The sequence below is a fragment of the Schistocerca gregaria genome, chromosome 1 (assembly GCF_023897955.1).
Source record: "Schistocerca gregaria isolate iqSchGreg1 chromosome 1, iqSchGreg1.2, whole genome shotgun sequence".
Lineage (NCBI taxonomy): Eukaryota > Metazoa > Arthropoda > Insecta > Orthoptera > Acrididae > Schistocerca > Schistocerca gregaria.
The window spans coordinates 666834221-666853784 of record NC_064920.1 but is presented as its reverse complement, the minus strand read 5'-3'; the positions used below and the strand labels follow the sequence as shown (position 1 = coordinate 666853784).

Genomic DNA, 19564 nt, shown 5'->3' with positions numbered 1-19564 from the left:
GTACCGTGTTCCTACAAGACTCCACATCACTATGTAACAAGAGTTCGCCACTATGTAACAAGAGTTCGCACTACTGAGCATGATGGAGCAGTGGTTAAGGCACTGCCTTCATGTTGGTAAAGAACAGATTTAAGATCACCACCCAGGTTAAGACTTTCTGTGAACGCATTAAACTGACTGATGTGGAAGGCTCATTTCTTTGAAAAGGCCATTGCAGATTTCATTACTTACCCTTGTCTGACCAATGCTGGTACTCCATCTGGAATTACCTTGTTTCTATGGGATACTGAACGCTAGTCGTCGTCCTGTCAACGCAGCTGGTTTTGAATCCTGGTTGGGATCATTATCAAATGACCATAACTGAAGATGAACTTAATAATATAAATTATTTAGTAGTAGTTGCTTCAGAACATACATAAGGAGAAATACTGCAAATCCACTCTAAAGCATATAGCATTTCGAAAACCACATTATGTCCGGGCTACTAGCTGCATACCATTTAGTTTATATTCTCCTTTTTTTAGCAAACTATGTTGTAGATTGTAGATGCTGTTAACCTTACAGGTACTGCAACTTCCACTTAATGTACTCAAAATGTAATTAGTTTGCACTATATATGAACATTGTGAAAAATAGACACACCTGTAATTAAAGTAGGATAAGCGGTATTTCTTGTTATTCTACATTTAATTATTTTTAGGTGCTCTTCTTGTGGAAAGACCAGCATCAGTTGAAGAAGGTTTCTCGCAGCAAGCCCCACTGGTCTACCACTTCGGTCACTGTGGTCCAGCTGCAAATCTGACTTTATATAATATACTAGTTACAAGACTGTCTGAAGTTGTCTCTGAGAGGATGCAGGCAAATAGAAGAGGTGAGTAAATAGTACAGTGTGTGTTGGAAATAATTGTACAATATCAAGACACAATACAATTTTTAATTGCTAAACCAGGATATTGGAATTTCTTTCAAAATATGCAGCTCAACGTAAATTTTTTAAAAAAAAGTGCTTATAAAGTTTGTAAATGTTCACTTTTTGCCCTCTTTGGATGCCTAGTGAGTGTTGATATGCTATGAAGTTGTTCCATACATATGCAAGCATTTGGTCAGCTGCAAACATCTACTAAGAACGGGAGATGATGAAACAGAGCACATCCAAGTGCCCAGTCCAGACATTCACACCAAGCAACTGCATATTAGTATGATGGGAAATTAAAAAGTAAAGGACTTTTGAGAAAAGACATATTTATTCTAATGATATAAAACTGAAACATATATTATTTTTCAACATAACATCCCTGCTCTTCAGCACACTTCGACCTACGTTTCGCAAGTTTGATTCCACTGAAAAAATAAAAAAGATTTTAGGTTGGACCTGCAACAAATTTCACATTGTATCAGTGACTACTACGTAGGTCGCAAACCTTCTTCCTCTGAACACTTCCTTCATAGGTCTAAACATATGGAAATCACTTGGAGCCAGGTTTGGGTTGTGTGGTGGGCATTCCAACAATTCAGATCCCAACTCCTTTATTGTTTCTGCCATCCATTTGGCACTCTGGTACAGAGCCGAGTGGAGGGCCTGAATCAGAGGCTCAGATGGTTCTGTGACCGTGTAGGCTGCAGATTTCTCGACTTGCACCAAAGGGTAGTTGGCTTTTTGGTTCTGCTGAATGGGTCAGGTGTGCACTATACACAGTAGTTGGCTACATGGGTAGCAGGGTCTGTGTGGCATGGACTGGGCAGTTTTTTAGGTTAGAGGGTCTCAAGAAAACACAGGAAGGGCTTCAGTCACAAAGAGTGCAGGTCGAACACAGGAAGAATGTCGATACAGGAACCATTGGTAAATTGTCATAGTTTTGTTGGGAAAGTACCAGAGCTCCAAGCACTAATAGAAAGCACTTATGCTCAAATCGTTACAGGCACTGAAAGCTGGCTAAAGCCGGAGATAAGCTCAGCCGAAAATTTTGCAAAGAACCTAACTGTGTTCTGAAAGGATAGGCTAAACATGGTGGTTGTGTTTGTTGCTATTAGAAGTAGTTAATTTTGTAACGAAATTTAAGTAGATAGTTTCTGTGAGTTAGTATGGGCAGAGGTCATTGTTGGCAACCAGAGTAAAATAATGATTGGATCCTTCTACCAACCTCCCAGTTCAGATGATAGAGTTGCTGAAAGGTTCAAGGAAAACTTGAGTTTGAATTCAAACACGTACTCAACTCATATGATTATAGTTGGTGGTGACTTTAATTTACCCTTGATATGTTGGCAAAAGTACATGTTTAATTCTGGAGGTACGCATAAAACATAATCCAGATTCATGCCAAACGCATACTCTGAAAATTATTTCGAGCAGTTAGTTCATAGTAAACAGTTTTGAAAACACACTTGTCCTCTTAGCAACAAATAATCCTAGGTTAATAATGAGCATCAAAACTGATACAGGGATTAATGAACACAGGGTAACCCTCAAATCCTCCAAAAATAAACAAAAAGTACACCTATTCAAAAAAGCAGATAAAAATTCACTTAACACCTTCCTGAGAGACAGTCTCTACTCCTTTCAAATTAGTGGTATAGATGTAGACCAGATGTGGCTTGAATTCAGAGAAATAGTATCGGCAGCAGTTGAGAGATCTATATCAAATAAATTCGACAGTTTCCACATAGAAACTTTGTCTCAAAACCTGGCAGAAAATCCAAAGAGTTTCTGTTGTATGTGGAGTATGTTAGCGGCAAGAAACAATCAGTGCCTTCTCTGCGTGATATTTATGGAGATACTATCGAAGACGGTGCTGCCAAAGCAGAGTTACTAAACACAGCCTTGCAAAATGCCTTCACAAAAGAAGACAAAGTAAATATTCCAAGATTGGAATCAAGAACAGCTGCCAACATGAGTAACGTTGAAGGAGATATTCTCGGAGTAGTGAAGCAACTTAAACCACTTTATAAAACCAAATATTTTGATCCATATTGTATACCAATTAGGTTCCTTTCAGAGTATGCTGGTGGGTTAGCGCCATACTTAACAGTCCTATACAACCGTTTGCTTGACGAAATATCCATACTCAAAGACTGGAAATTTGCACAGGTCACACCAATATTAAAGAACGGTAGTAGGAGCAATTCACTAAATTACAAGCCCATATCATGAACATCCATATTCAGCAGGATTTTGGAACATATATTGTGTTCTAACATTATGAATTACCTTGAAGAGAACGGTCTGTTGACGCACAGTCGACAAGGGTTTAGGAAAAGTCGTTCTTGTGAAATACAACTAGCTCTTTACTCACATGAAGTGTAGAATGCTATTGACATGGCATTTCAGATTGATTCCATATTTCTGGATTTCTGGAAGGCTTTTGACACTGTACCACACAAGTGGCTTGTAGTGAAATTGTGTGCCTATGGAATATCATGTCAGTTACGTGACTGAATTTGTGGTTTCCTGGCAGATAGGTCACAGTTCGTAGTAGTTGAAAGAAAGTCATAGAGTAAAACAGAAGTGATTTCTGGCATTCCCCAAGGTAGTGTTATAGGACCTTTGCTGCTCTTTATATAGATAAATGATTTGGAAGACAATCTGAGCAGCCATCTTAGGTTGTTTGCAGATGACACTGTCATTTATCGACTAAGTCACCAGAAGATCAAAGCAAATTACAAAATGATTTAGAAAAGATATCTGAATGGTGTGAAAATTGGCTGTTGACCCTAAATAATGAAAAGTGTGAGGTCGTCCACATGAGTGCTAAAAGGAATTCGTTAAACTTAGGTTACATGATAAATCAGTCAAATCCAAAGGTCGTAAATTCAACTAAATGCCTAGGAATTACAGTTACAAACAACATGAATTGGAAGGAATACATAGAAAATGTTGAGGGGAAGGCTAACCAAAGACTGTGTTTCATTGGCAGAACACTTAGAAAATGTTACAGATCTATTAAGGAGACTGCCTACACTAGACCGTCCTCTTTTAGAATACTGCTGCATGATGTGGGATCCTTACTAGATAGGACTGCAGAGTACCTCGAAAAAGTACAAAGAAGGGCAGCACATTTTGTAGTATTGGGAGAGAGTGTCAATGAAATGATACAGGATTTGGGCTTGATATTGGTAAAAGAAAGGCATTTTTCATTGCAACGGAATCTTCTAACGAAATTCCAATCACCAACTTTCTCCTTTGAATGCGAAAATATTTTGTAGACACTGACCTACATAGGGAGTAATGATCACCACTATAAAATAAGGGAAATCAGAGCTCGTACAGAAAGATACAGGTGTTTGTTTTTTCTGTGCACTATACGAGATTGGAATAATAGAGAATAATACAGAGATGAACCCTCTGCAAGGCAGAGTATCCATGTATATGTAGATGTAGAATCTGGCTGAGTGTTATCTTGTGAGTGTTATCTTGCTGAAGGATGACACCTTTTCGCAGTTTTCCATGTTTGGATCTGATTGCAGGCTTCAGTTTGATTCAGAAAACACCACAGTAGTTCTCACTATTCACCGTCTCACCTCTTGAAGTGTAATGAACACCCACATTTTGTCTACAGTAACAGTTTGCTGTAAAAATCCATCTCCCCTGGTGGTAATGGGCCAAATGTCTACAAGAGATGTCAATCCTTTGCATCGTATGCTGCAGTGACAATTCTTTCGGTATGCACCTTGCACACACTGTCTGAAAATTTAGCCTGTCGTATAAGATGGAATACATTGAACTATGACTGATATGTAAAGTATTGGCAATTTCTGCCACTGTGATTTGTCTGCTTTTCATCACCATAGCCTCATCTATTTCCAAATAGTCCCCAGTTGTTGACGTTGATGGTCTGCATGATCTGTACTTGTCACAGAGAGAAGTTCTTCACTGTTTGAAGTGCTTTATCCATTCGTAGATCTTGCTTCGTAATAAATAACTGTCACCATACTACACTGTCACTTGACAAATAATTTATGCAGATTTAAAGTATTTCCTTCTTGGTGCAGATCGATGCTGGAGCTGCCATGTTTCTTCCTGTGCTACTAAATGATGACTGATGTGGGAGTAAGAGTGGCACGTTGTATTGAATTGCTTCATATGACAGTTCTTCAGCCCCTAGCAGTGTTACCAAGCCCTAGGACAAGAAATTGCAAAAGTCCCTTTACTTTTTGATTTCCTCTCGTACTATTAAGGTAACAATTGTGATGGATCCCTCCATAAGGAACAAATATGATTTGGGCTGCTAACCAACACACAGTGTGTACTGCATGGTGACAAAGTTTGCTCTTATTTGGACTGAATGTATTACTGGTGTCCCAAAGAATAACACATTACTTAATGGCTCTGGAGACTCGTGGGCTCTTTTGGCATGTGATCAGCATGCAGACAGATTGTGTTGATCCATTCCTCTGAGATTCTAAAAGGAACTCAGATCTAATCTGAGACTGTTGAGATTTGGCACTGTTTACATGTCTTACCAAACTCTAAGGGGCTCGACAGACTGGATAGAGTTGTTGGAGGACTTGGTACTCTGGCCAGGATGAAAGAATATTCTGGTTAGTGAACTGATAGAGCTCAAGAAATGGTTTAACGTCACATTACATACCTAGGTACTTCTGCATCAGTACCTTTCTGTGAGAAATGTACTACAACAAAAATCTTAGAAACCAACTCCTTCCACTATATTTTGTTTGAAAACAATAAATCGCTGAACTCTAGGATTCAAAGATAGATTAGTGGAGTTGAATTAAATAAGATGAAATGAGATAAATAAGGTTGGAGAAAGTGCAATGAACATATGGAACGCCAGATAGAACTGTCATGGATGTTAAATGGCAAACATTAAGAGAAAGTTTTACGCATTAACCATGGTCTAATAACCCATGTTTTAAGTGATATCAGTACCAGCCGTGAAAGTGTACATTGTATGGTCAATCCTCCAGTCCAGTGAACTTAAAATGTAGAATGTCTGAGGGAAGTTTAATGTAACGTATTATCCATTTAGATATAAACTGAAGCAAGATGAATTTATTTTGATGTACTTGATCCAAGAATCAGCAATAAGAGATATGAAACCACAGATGGTAGACTACCACCCTGTCTCACTCCCTTCTCAACTACTGCCACCGGTCATATCCTTTGACTTGCAATATGGTTTCTGCACTATCTGTAGATAACCATTGCTCCTTGTAGTGTATCCCTCTTACATTCAAAATTTTAAAGATTGTTTTCCTCACAACTTTGTCAAACACTTTATCTAAATGTGTGAATGCTATAGGTGTAGATTTGCCTTTCTTCATTTATCTTCTAAGATAACTTGTAGGGACAGTATTGCCTTGTGTGTTCCTACAGTTCTCCAGAAGCCATACTGATCTTCGCTGAGGTGAGTTTTAATCGGTTTTTCTATTCTTCTGTAAATAATGTGTGTAAGTATTTTAGAATCATGAGTAAATAAGCTAATTTGACTGAATACAAGCAGTAAACATCTGTTGAGATGGTTGTAGTGGATTCTGCTGCTGTGTGCCACAAATCAAACAACATATTGTCAGAAAGACAATTATGATGTAATTCACAAGGTGACAAGGAGGGAGAGACAATCTCTGCAGTATTTTGCCTTGGAGGCACAAGAATCCTCATGCCTCCACCCCATACTGATATCCCTTGACACACATGTAGCACTTAATTCTCATCAGCCACTACAGATTTTACTTGCTTCTATTAGTAGAGCATATCATTGTTAAACATCCATGTTCGTTTGTGCTTAAAGCAAATTAACTTCAGTTATGTGTGTACAGCCATCTGGTAAAAGCACCAGGAATGATTTGAAGCATCTCATCTATGTGTACACTTTGCATGCCATTGTCAAGGTGCATGATGAAGAGTACTTCACACCAGTATTGTCAATTTTCTGTTCTAGTCCATCTTTATTAAGTGATTATTTATTTATTTGGGAGGGGAGGGGGGGGGATGCTCTGTAAGTCTCAGTATACACCCTTATGTTGTTCCACAATCTTTGTATGGGAAATATGATCGCAGCAGCATAATGCTCGCACGGTTTTCAAGCTCAAGTTTTCTAAATTTACCCAAGAGGGTTTCACAAGAACTGCATCATCTTACTTGCTAGAACTCCAGTTTGCGTTTCCTAAGCATTTTCTTTTTATATGGGCTATACTGATCTCTCTCAGCCCTAGCAGTATGTATCTGAATTCATTTGGTGTCTCTTGTCATGCCTACTTGATAATGAGTTTAAACATTTGAATATTACCTTAGAATTAGTTGCATTGGTATTTTATACACCATTTCATCAACAGGTACATTCCATTTTCCCACAACTACCTCTTTGCTGTAGGCATTATCACACATTTATCTATATTTAAATATAGTTGTTCATTACACCAAGTTGAAATTTTGTCAGAGTCTTTCTGCATTTTATTATGGGTGCCCGACAATGGTAATTGCCTGTAGACAGCAGCATTGTATGTGAATGTTCTTATAGTGCTGCTGTTGCTAGCTAATAAATCACTTACATATATTGAGAATATTGGAAATCTTATTTCACCTCCTTGAGACACAGCTGATTTTAATTTCTTTCTTGTAGAACATTTGTTGTCCTTTGTAATGTACTGTATTCTAATAGTCAAATGTTCATAGAGCCAATCATATGTCTGGGAAGATATTTCATATGACTGTATCTTGGTTAGTAGTTAACAATGTACAATGTTTTAGGAAGATGAAATCTGCTTATTCACTTGGATCTGTTGTTTACAAAATGTTCTGTCTGGATGAGCAAGTTGTATTCTAAATACATCTGTTTCTTTGAGAGAAGCTTTCATTTTTCCAGGAATATTGTAAAGTTTGAGCTCAGAATATGCTCTTGGCAGTTGCAAAAGATGGAAGTCAGAAATATTGGTAAATAATTCTGTGCATCCATTTTTCACCATTATTGCAGATGTCTTACTATTGAAGTTATTCTCAATGAGCTTGGAAGGGGTTTATTAAAATATAACTGGAAGTCCATCAGGGCCTAGTGCCTTGCTTACTTTAATAATATATATATATATATATATATATATAAAAAATAGAAAGAAACTTCCACATGGGAAAAATATATTAAAAACAAAGATTCCAAGACTTACCAAGCGGGAAAGCGCCGGCAGGCAGGCACATGAACAAAACACACAAACACACACACACAGAATTACTAGCTTTCGCAACCGATGGTTGCTTCTTCAGGAAGGAGAGGCAAAGACGAAAGGATGTGGGTTTTAAGGGAGAGGGTAAGGAGTCATTCCAATCCCGGGAGCGGAAAGACTTCCCTTAGGGGAAAAAAGGACAGGTGTACACTCGCGCACACACACACACATATCCATCCGCACATACACAGACACAAGCAGACGCTTGTGTCTGTGTATGTGCGGATGGATATGTGTGTGTGTGCGAGTGTACACCTGTCCTTTTTTTCCCCTAAGGGAAGTCTTTCCGCTCCCGGGATTGGAATGACTCCTTACCCTCTCCCTTAAAACCCACACCCTTTCATTTTTCCCTCTCCTTCCTTCCTTCCTGACGAAGCAACTGCCAGTTGCGAAAGCTCGTAATTCTGTGTGTGTGTTTGTGTGTTTTGTTCATGTGCCTGTCTGCCGGCGCTTTCCCGCTTGGTAAGTCTTGGAATCTTTGTTTTTAATATATTTTTCCCATGTGGAAGTTTCTTTCTGTTTTATATATATATATATATATATATATATATATATATATATATATATATATATATATATATATTAAAAATAAAGATTCCAAGACTTACCAAGCGGGAAAGCGCCGGCAGACAGGCACATGAACAAAACACACAAACACACACACAGAATTACAAGCTTTCGCAACTGGCAGTTGCTTCGTCAGGAAGGAAGGAAGGAGAGGGAAAAATGAAAGGGTTTGGGTTTTAAGGGAGAGGGTAAGGAGTCATTCCAATCCCGGGAGCGGAAAGACTTCCCTTAGGGGAAAAAAAGGACAGGTGTACACTCGCGCACACACACACATATCCATCCGCACATACACAGACACAAGCAGACAAAAATATGTCTGCTTGTGTCTGTGTATGTGCGGATGGATATGTGTGTGTGTGTGTGTGTGCGCGAGTGTACACCTGTCCTTTTTTTCCCCTAAGGGAAGTCTTTCCGCTCCCGGGATTGGAATGACTCCTTACCCTCTCCCTTAAAACCCAAACCCTTTCATTTTTCCCTCTCCTTCCTTCCTTCCTGACGAAGCAACTGCCAGTTGCGAAAGCTTGTAATTCTGTGTGTGTGTTTGTGTGTTTTGTTCATGTGCCTGTCTGCCGGCGCTTTCCCGCTTGGTAAGTCTTGGAATCTTTATTTTTAATATATTTTTCCCATGTGGAAGTTTCTTTCTGTTTAATTTACATCGTCATATATATATATATATATATATATATATATATATATATATATATATATATATATATAATCTGCTTGTGTCTGTGTATGTGCAGATGGATATGTGTGTGTGTGCGTGAGTGTATATCTATCCTTTTGTCCCCCTAAGGTAAGTCTTTCCGCTACCGGGATTGGAATGACTCCTTACCCTCTCCCTTAAAACCTACATTCTTTCATCTTTCCCTCTTTCCTGATGAAGCAACCGTTGGTTGCGAAAGCTTGAATTTTGTGTGTATGTTTGTGTTTGTTTGTGTGTCTATATACCTGCCAGCACTTTCGTTTGGTAATTCACATCATCTTTGTTTTTAGATATATTTTTCCCATGTGGAATGTTTTTTTTTATTATTATTATTATTTTCATTTTCATCTCAGCCTCATGTTACACTTTCCACCTTCTAATACCATGTCACCCTCACAACACCCCCACAACGACCCCATTAAGTTTTATTTACATTCCCTCAACAAACATGCCTTTGCCCTAGCCAGATTACGCTCCCATATTTTATTTTCTCAGGCTTGTCTGACATTTGGCATTACCGCCAAAGGCCTCATACTTAAAGTTCCCATCTCTGGCTGCAACCCTTCTTTCCATCAGTCCCTATACCAGTTGTAAACTGAACAATCCATTGCCCTCACCCACCTAATCCTTCACCTGCACATCAACTCAGCCGATGAACACACCCGTCAACTCCTATCCTTAATAAAAGTCCTCAATCTTTCCTCTCCCACATCCACGCCGGCTGTTCAGAGCATCCTCCTACAGGCCAACCGCAATTTAGAACAGCATGCCACCGTCCACCTCAAAAACTATCCAATCTCCTGGTCTCCCACCTCCAGAAAGGCAACTCACTCACCCTTCACAACCTTTCTAGCAAACGTCAACCTCCTCTCATTGCACACAAATCCAGTCTCTCCCATCTCCTCAATCCCCCACTTCCAGCTCCACTCCCTCCAAAACCTCCAAATTCCAATCAACACAATCTGGAACCACATCACCCTAATTCAGTAGTTAATCTTTCCTCCGAACCTCTCTCCCAATCCGAAACCTCTGTCCTTTCCAAAGGCCTCACCTTCAGCCCCACTCCCAGGTTCAACGAAACAGCCCTCGTCAAAGATTTACTGTCCTACACTCGTACTCTCTCCTGGAAATAACACTTTGCCACGAAGAAAAATGATCCTAATCAACGGTCCCTTCCCTACAGTCTAGGTCTTTGTGGCAAACGAATCTGCTCCCTGAACCAATACCGGATACTTTCCGGAACTGGATCAGACTCTGAATGTGGCTCTCCAGCAGGGATACGACTTCCTCAAATCCTGCTCTGAAATGAGATTCATCCTTCACGAAATCCTCCCCACTCCACCAAGAGTGTCTTTCCGTCGTCCACCTAACCTTTGTAACCTCTTAGTTCATCCCTATGAAATCCCCAAACCACCTTCCCTGCCCTCTGGCTCCTACCCTTGTAACTGCCGCCGGTGTAAAACCTGTCCCATGCACCCTCCCACCACCACCTACTCCAGTCCTGTAACCCGGAAGGTGTGCACGATCAAAGGCAGAGCCACGTGTGAAAGCACCCACGTGATTTACCAACTGACCTGCCTACACTGTGAAGCTTTCTATGTGGGAATGACAAGCAACAAACTGTCCATTCGCATGAATGGACACAGGCACAGTGTTTGTTGGTAATGAGGATCACCCTGTGGCTAAACATGCCTTGGTGCATGGCCAGCTCATCTTGGCACAGTGTTACACCGTCCGTGTTATCTGGATACTTCCCACTAAAGCCAACCTGTCAGAACTCCGGAGATGGGAACTTGCCCTTCAGTATATCCTCTCTTCTCGTTATCCGCCAGGCCTCAACCTCCGCTAATTTCAAGTTGTCGCCTGTCTTTCAACAACATCATTGCCTGTGTACTTCCACCTCGACTGACATCTCTGTCCAAACTCTTTGCCTTTACAAATGTCTGCTTGTGTCTGTGTATGTGCGGATGGATATGTGTGTGAGTGCGTGAGTGTATACCTGTCCTTTTTTCCCCTTAAAGTATGTCTTTCCGCTCCCGGGATTGGAATGACTCCTTACCCTTTCCCTTAAAACCCACATCCTTTCGTCTTTCCCTCTCCTTCCCTCTTTCCTGAAGAAGCAACCGTTGGTTGCGAAAGCTTGAATTTTGTGTGTATGTTTGTGTTTCTATCGACCTGCCAGTGCTTTTGTTTGGTAAGTCACATCAACTTTGTTTTTAGATATATTTTTCCCACGTGGAATGTTTCCCTCTGTTATATATATGGGGGTGTTTATGCCAACATCTCTCATTTGTTTGTAAGTCTATGCAGTAGCCAAAGACTGGTACATTTTTGAGTATGGTGTTTAATATTCCTGCTTCTTGTCTGGTGTCTGCAGTACAACAAAATCCTAGGATTTTTTAAAAGATTTTTCAGTAGGATCTGATTGTGAAAATTGTTGTAGGATTCACATCTTGCCCTTATTACAGGCAAGTGAGTTGCTGTTTGTTTTCTAAATCAGTTTCTCTGCATTCTGTTTTATAGTGAGTGTGTAATAGTCTCTATTCTTACAATACCCTTTGAATTGCACTGTTAGCCTAAGTTTGGTCTTTGTCGTCTTTTATTACTTCAGCGTCTACATATTTTTGTAGACTATGTTTTACAATGTCTTTCAGCTGTAACTACTAAATATTCTGAGTTCATCTGTTAAATAAGTTGATAGCGACATGTTTACGAGTTCAACCATTATTATTATTATTATTATTATTATTATTATTATTGCTAAAGTTATGTTCCCTTATGTTAGTGTTGAGTAGATGTTGAGGGAGTGGCTCTCCCTACAATGCCAGAGCAGAGTGGCCAGCCTGGACCTTCTCCTGCACTGACATTCCCAAACATAATTATCTTTTTGGTTATTTACTTATCTTTTTGACCTCCATGAATCAACATGCTTTTTTAGCAACACTGTTTATGGTACTAATTTGGCTAGTAGCATTAATTTGTCAGATCAGCTAGATCTCTGATATTGAACAACAACACTGCTTTTTTCCTTCTTTCTGTTGTAATTATGACCTGAATGTTCTGAGAGAATTGGGAAACTGATAACAACGCACTCTAGTCTCTTAAAACAAGTCGCAGTCTTCATCTGAAGCAGTGTGTACGGATGTGAATTACAACTCCACTCCTTCCAAGTATTATTTCAGTGTCATAACTATTCCACCACATCACCTTGAGAAAAAGAAGCAGTGCAGCAGTGACTTCTGAAAGACAACAAAAGAGATACATGACTCTGTCTCTGACAGTCTATTTCTGATTCACTCAGAATAAAAGAAAACACGTAATAAATACTATCTAATCTGTAATTATATCTCTGTAATTATATCTCTGTAATTATAAATTATGTGCAGAAGTGACTGCAAAGAATGTGTCAGAGAGCTCTACTTCTTAATTCATCATAGCTCCAACCTGGCAAACACTGAATACAGCCAGGGCAGAATGGTGGCAGGCCTGATTACTTTAAAAAAACTACTACTACTTTGAAAATTACTTCTTTACCTTATGTCTAATACTAGCAATATCTGTATATGTATTTACTGAAAAACCCGATTTTGGTCCAAAAAAAGTGTTTAGAACATGTGCTGTCTTTCTGTCCACAGCAAATGCCTCTGGAGTGATAATCAACACATGTGGTTGGGTTAAAGGCGATGGTTATAAACTTCTGACGCATGTTGCCCAAGCATTTGAAGTAGATATTATTATTGTGCTGGATCAAGAACGACTTTATAATGAATTAGTACGTGACATGCCACCATTTGTAAAAGTGGTATTCCTTCCCAAGAGTGGTGGAGTGAGTATTTTTTTTTGTTATTTTATGTAGCATTGTGCTGACACTTAGCTATTAATGTTACCGATGCTCTGTCGATGCAAGTAAAATTTTGTTTGTAGTTTTTCTTCGACGTTCCTGTCAGTTATGCATCTCTAAACTGCTTTCATAATGATACATGAATTTAAATCTGCAAAGTCTTATTGCAGATTTAATAGTAACAATAGATTAGAATTGTATTCTTATCAGGGTCTCGAACCCGCAACCTTTGACATACAAGAAACATTTTTGTATCTGGGCTATTTGAGGATGGCTCATAGTCAGTGACATGTATGTGAACATATTCCACAAATATTCTTTTGATGACAGATTGAGGTTTATACTAGTCATGTAGGTACTTCATCCATGATACTTGGGCTGTGCATGGACAATTGATTTCTTGTCGAAAGACTGAACTTGGGTGTTTGTTGCGTAAATTGCTAAGCATATGAGACTGAATGTTATGTGCTGAGGCTTTCATGGCCACCAGATCTGTGTCTCATGCCTGATAGTTGACCTGAAGCTGCACTGGTTATCTCTAAATATCTTGTGTTCCTTCAGTGGTCATTTGTTATTTGAGAAGACCAGGTTTCGATTTTCTGGTCCGCAGTGCAAACAAAGTAGTGGGATTCAGGAGAGAGAGAGAGAGGGAGAGGGAAAGGGGGGGGGGGAGACTAATTTGGTTAGTACACAAGGTATAAATTACTCATAGATTGGAAAGTACACTTAAGTTATCTATGCCTTAGGGAATCAGGTGGGTTCTACTCCCTGAAGTTAAGCTTGGTACTGAATTTCTGCTACAGACTTTTTCAAGCATTTGTTATATGGGACTGGTTCAAATCTACATAGCTTATACAACAGATGCTCAACTTGTACTGCTGTGCCTTACTGATGGTTCTAACTTAGAATCACAGAGAAAGTCTTCTTTAAGTGTCAGTTCTTGATGCACTGCTGCTGAGGCTAAGAGTGGGAGGAAATATTCCTTCATGAGAGAAAGAACATGTGCTTGCAGTATGTCTACAGTAATATGTTATTAGCTTACATCATTTCCTAATGTGAGCCCATAATGTGACACACTAATCTCCCTTGGTATAGCTAGTAATCATCTGTCAGAAACAGGTACCCTCACGTATCTGTTCAGGCTGACCAGGTCACTATGACTATCACATTGAAATACATAGTATATCTGTGAAATATTGATACTACTGTGGAACATATGTCTTGTGCTCCCTTTGTTTATGTGATTTCTGATGCTCTACACATGCTACCAACACTATCATATGTTGACACCTGCAATTTAACTTTGGCTTCTGGTTGCTTAACTTTTTTAAAGTATGATTTGTAGAAAAAACTCTCATTAAGTTGGACACATACTTCAAGGTGTACATGTAATCGAGTGAACTAACATGTGTGGACATCATGAGCTGATCACCTGCCCCCCCCCCCCCCAGTCCTAAAGAAACTGTTGATGCATTTCCCTAAAGCATTATATCCTAAGTGGACAGAGGAAAGGTATGAGTGTATAGAATGACGGAAGTATTGAAACTTCCTGGCAGATTAAAACTGTGTGCCAGACCGAGACTCAAACTTGCGACCTTTGCCTTTCACGGGCAAGTCCTCAAGAGGATGGGGCATGAGTCGTGCTTGGGTAGCTCAGATGGTAGAGCACTTGCCCCATTCTTCATGGAGTGCTGCACTGAGGAGAGGAATCAATGTCACTCAGTGAGGCCTGGCATGAAGTTGGCATCCCAAAACATCCCGAAGTGTTCTATAGGATTCAGGTCAGGACTCTGTGCAGGCCAGTCCATGACAGGAATGTTATTGTTGTCTAACCACTCACCACTGGTTGTTATGAACACGTGCTCGATCGTGTTGAAAGATGCAATCGCCATTCCCGAATTGATCTTCAACAGTGGGAAGCAAGAAGGCACTTAAAACATCAATGTAGGCCTGTGCTGTGATAGTGCCTCACAAAATAACAATGAGTGCAAGCCTCCTCCATGAAAAACACAACCACAGCATAACACCACTGCCTCTGAATTTTACTGTCAGCACTACACGCGCTGGCAGATGACGTTCACCGGGCATTTGCCATACCCACACCCTGGCATCGGATTGCCACATTGTGTATCATGATTCGTCACTCCACACAACATTTTTCCACTGTTTAATCACCCAATGTTTATGCTCCTTACACCAAGCAAGGTGTCATTTGGCATTTACCAGAGTGATGTGTGGCTTATGAGTAATCGCTTGATCATGAAATCCAGGTTTTCTCACCTCCCGCCTAACTGTCATAGTATTTGCAGTGGATCTTAATGTAGTTTGGCATTCCTGTGTGATGATCTGGATAGATGTTCGCTTGTTACACGTTACGACCCTCTTCAACTGTCAGTCAACAGACGAATCGGCCCGTGCGCTTTTGTGATGGATGTGTCCCTCACATTGGAAACAGTGACCTAGGGATGTGTATAAGAGTGGAAATCTCACATAGACATATGGCACAAGTGACACCCAGTCACCTGACCACGTTCGAGGTCCATGAGTTCCGTAGAGCGCCCCATTGTGTTCTCTCACAAGGTCTAATGACTACGGAGTTGCTGATAAGGGGTACCTGGCAGTAGTTGGCAGCACAATGCACCTAATATGAGAAAGGTATGTTTTGGGGGGTGTTTGAATACTTTTGATTACATAGTGTATTTCCTGACATAATAAATCACGTTATTTGAATTATTTTAAAAAAGAAAACGATTATAGTAAGCCCGTTAAAACTAGTCAGTTAAGGAAAAAATAGTTTTGCAGCCGTAAACTGTTGAAAGTTCAACAGAAAGCATTGTCTTAATTTCAGAATTCGCTTCTCCGACATTATGCTGCCACCCCGTCAGTTCTTTACTGCATTGTGAAGACTGCCACCCAGTGTCTAAATTTGAACAGCACAATACCAGAAAATTGACGATGTGAAAAGTTGCTTTTCCATTTAATTATGAAATGATATATATCCCTTCAGAATATCGTACACAACTTAGACTTGCTATTGTAAATACATGTAACACAATCTTTGTCTTGTCAGCATTAATAGAGTTCATTATCACAAGAATTAGAGGGAGGAACACAGACTTAATATACATAGAGCTGTGACCATAATTTAACTAGGAATATAGATAATGGTTTTAGATGGTGACAAGAGATTGCCCGATGTTTTTGTGCAAGAAATCATAGCAAAAATATATTGGTTTGGGGAATTCATTAATGTGGTGTGTCAATTAAACTGCATATTTTTGTAGTGCGCAATTATGAATACAAAAATCATCAAATACATCACTTAAGTTTCACAAATATGTAAATAAAAGTGGAGTCAGACCAAGTGCACATGAGCTCATGTAAACATTTTTCTGGCTGTAAAACTGAGAATATTTATTTCAGTATTTATACAATATTATTTTTACTATTTTGTAAATTATGTTTGTGGTAGCAGTGTGGTGTGTCATGTGGATCAGGGCCTAGGTTAGACGCCATGTTGATTTATGCATTTACACAATTAAAGTACCATATTTGGTATTTTTCATATATATGCTTTCATACTGAAAAATAGATAGTTTAATTGATTCACTGCAGTATAGATTTCTCAACAGCAAGTCATTTTTTGTATGATAGTTCTTGCAGAAGTGTCAGGAAATATCAAGTCAGTGACAAATTGTTACTAGAATGGAGATCATTTGAAGTAGGTTATTTTTAGAATGAAATTTTCACTCTACAGCGGAGTGTGAGCTGATATGAAACTTCCTGGCAGATTAAAGCTGTGTGCTGGACTGAGACTCGAACTCAGGACCTTTGCCTTTCACAGGCAAGTGCTCTACCAAAGTAATACCTTCTTGCTCAAATAGGAAATGCTGACCAAACTCCCGTATATTTTAACATGTTGTCAAATTACACGGTTGACGCCAAAGGAAAGAAAGACGTAAATGTTCTTATACAGGGGGGGTGAAAAACAGCTGATGTCCATCATGCTCGCTCGCACAGCAGATGGACATAAATTACCCCCATTCATAGTTTTCAAGCAAAAGACTTTACCGAAATCGGAATTGTTTCCAAAAACTATAGTTGTACGAGCAAACGAAACTGGGTGGTTTTCCGAGGACATGGTGCTGGAATGGATTATGCGTTTGTGGAATCGTCATCCTGGCGCATTGCTTGGTTTATGCAGCCTGTTGGTACCACATGCGTACGCAGGCCATACAACACCTGCAGTTAAACGAAAATTAGAGGAAAGAAAAACACACTTGGCGATAATTCCAGGTGGGATGATGTCAATTCTGCAACCACTTGACATCTGTTTGAATAAACCATTTAAGAACAAGCTTAAATGCATGTACACAGACTGGATTTCGAAAAGCAACAGACAACTGACACCAACAGGACCTGTAAAACACGCAAGTTTGTCGCAAGTGTGCCAGTGGATTTATGATGAATGGAAGTGTGTTCCAAATCAGATTGTGCAACAAGCATTTAAAAAATGTTTGCTATCCAATGCACTAGATTGTATGGAGGCCGATGCTCTGTATGAAGAAATGAGCAACAAAGAATCGAGTGATAGTGATTCAGAATCATGACTGATATTTTAAACATTTCTTACAAGATGTATTACAAACCTAATAAAATTTTGTTTTTAATTTCAACCTTTAATTTCTAAGTTATTCTCATTCTTATTTTATAAGTGTTGATACTCTGCATTGCACAGGATAGAAAAGCGTGGAGAGCTGCATCAAACCAGACCACGGACTGAAGACAACAACAACACATTCTGCTTTTGAAGTCATCACTAAAAATCTAGGCTGTATGTCAATATGGCCAACTCTATGTTCTGAATTTTTTCCTACCTGTGACAAGAGATGGCTTCTAATAGGAACTTTTATGAATCATGAATCACGTGCAGTATTCTCTTCACCATAAGAATAATACGAATGTAAACATCGTGCCATGTATTCTTTCATGTTTGCTGCTATCTCATTTAAATCCTGACAGCCTAATAAACTATGAAACTAGAGTGAGACAACAGCAAACGCAAAGGAATATGCTTATCATTTCATGTTTATGTTCGTATTATTCTTATGTTGAATAGTGATACAGTCAGAAATGAAGTATGACAACTGACTAGATTTTTAAATCTAAGATGACTGTAATTTCTGTGCATTTTCAGACTGAGAAAATTTTTCGCTAAACTCTCATTCAGAACATCTTCTATCATACGCAGTCTATTATGTGGTTCTTGTTGATCATTATCAAAGAAAGCAGCAGTGTAAGTAACAACAAATAGCAGTCTCTTGCCATTGTTTCGCTAATGAGACATTCCTCTTTTTTTTACTGTAAGTGGCAGTAGCACGCACAAAAGCAAGCCGTGCTGCGAGTAGTGACAGGTCGTAAACACTGATTATCAGAATGCGACAAACAATGCATGACACAGTACAATAATGCATTTTAAGCTTAGAGTGACGTAAACACCTATAACAAAGAGAACGGCACTTATCAGATCAATGCAAAATAAGCAATCAATTCAAACCAGACAAAGGATATGAAAAAGGAAGGGTACCCATATAAATCCAGATGGAGGGCATGACGCATAGCAATGGCTACCAGGTAAACTTTAACTGCTAAGCTTATTACTTGAACCAAACTACTGTAACTGTATCTTCATCCATTCGACCTAAATTGTCTCTCATGTTACAATGGACCAGCTTTGTTTCAATTTGGAGGTGCAGTCTAAAACTTTTCTCTCCCCTTGCATTTCGAGTCTCAAATTTCAGTTGCGGCTTAGATTCGGGGAATTCCCCCCCCCCCCCCCCCCCTTTGATTTCAAGTCTCATTTTTCAGCTGCAGTTTAGATTCGACTGTGGCTTAGATTCAAGTAAATACAGTAACTTTAGAAGCTAGTCACATTCACACTAAGGTGCTGTCATACATTGACTTGTCAGTGGCTTTGTTTGGTGTACTTAGCAATTTTTTTTAAATAATGCGACTTGCAATTTTCCTTTAGTATTTGCAATATCTTGCATGTTGTAATAGCTTCGTCCCAGTATTTTATCTTGTTGACATATTTTTCTGTATAGAGGCGTTTGCTACCTTATCATTTGTTAACTGGTTCCTGGTTGAAAGCTTTCTTTTTCAATCTCTCTTGGACATCCTTTGACAAATAATTGGCCAAGAAAGACTGTTTAAACACTCTGTACGTTTTACATGTATCAGGCGTTTTTGTGGCCCATAGAACTTTTTCCATTGATCCA

At 39.3% G+C, this 19564-nt stretch overlaps 1 protein-coding gene across 1 annotated transcript in view; it reads left to right on the top strand.

The window, feature by feature from the left end:
• Positions 1-19564, top strand: part of LOC126362216 (protein CLP1 homolog) — a 63769-nt gene that overhangs the window by 16759 nt on the left and 27446 nt on the right. The window contains exons 4-5 of the mRNA XM_050007860.1: positions 701-871; positions 13081-13271. Coding sequence (XP_049863817.1) covers positions 701-871; positions 13081-13271 — 362 coding nt within the window. The remainder of the gene's footprint in view (positions 1-700; positions 872-13080; positions 13272-19564) is intronic.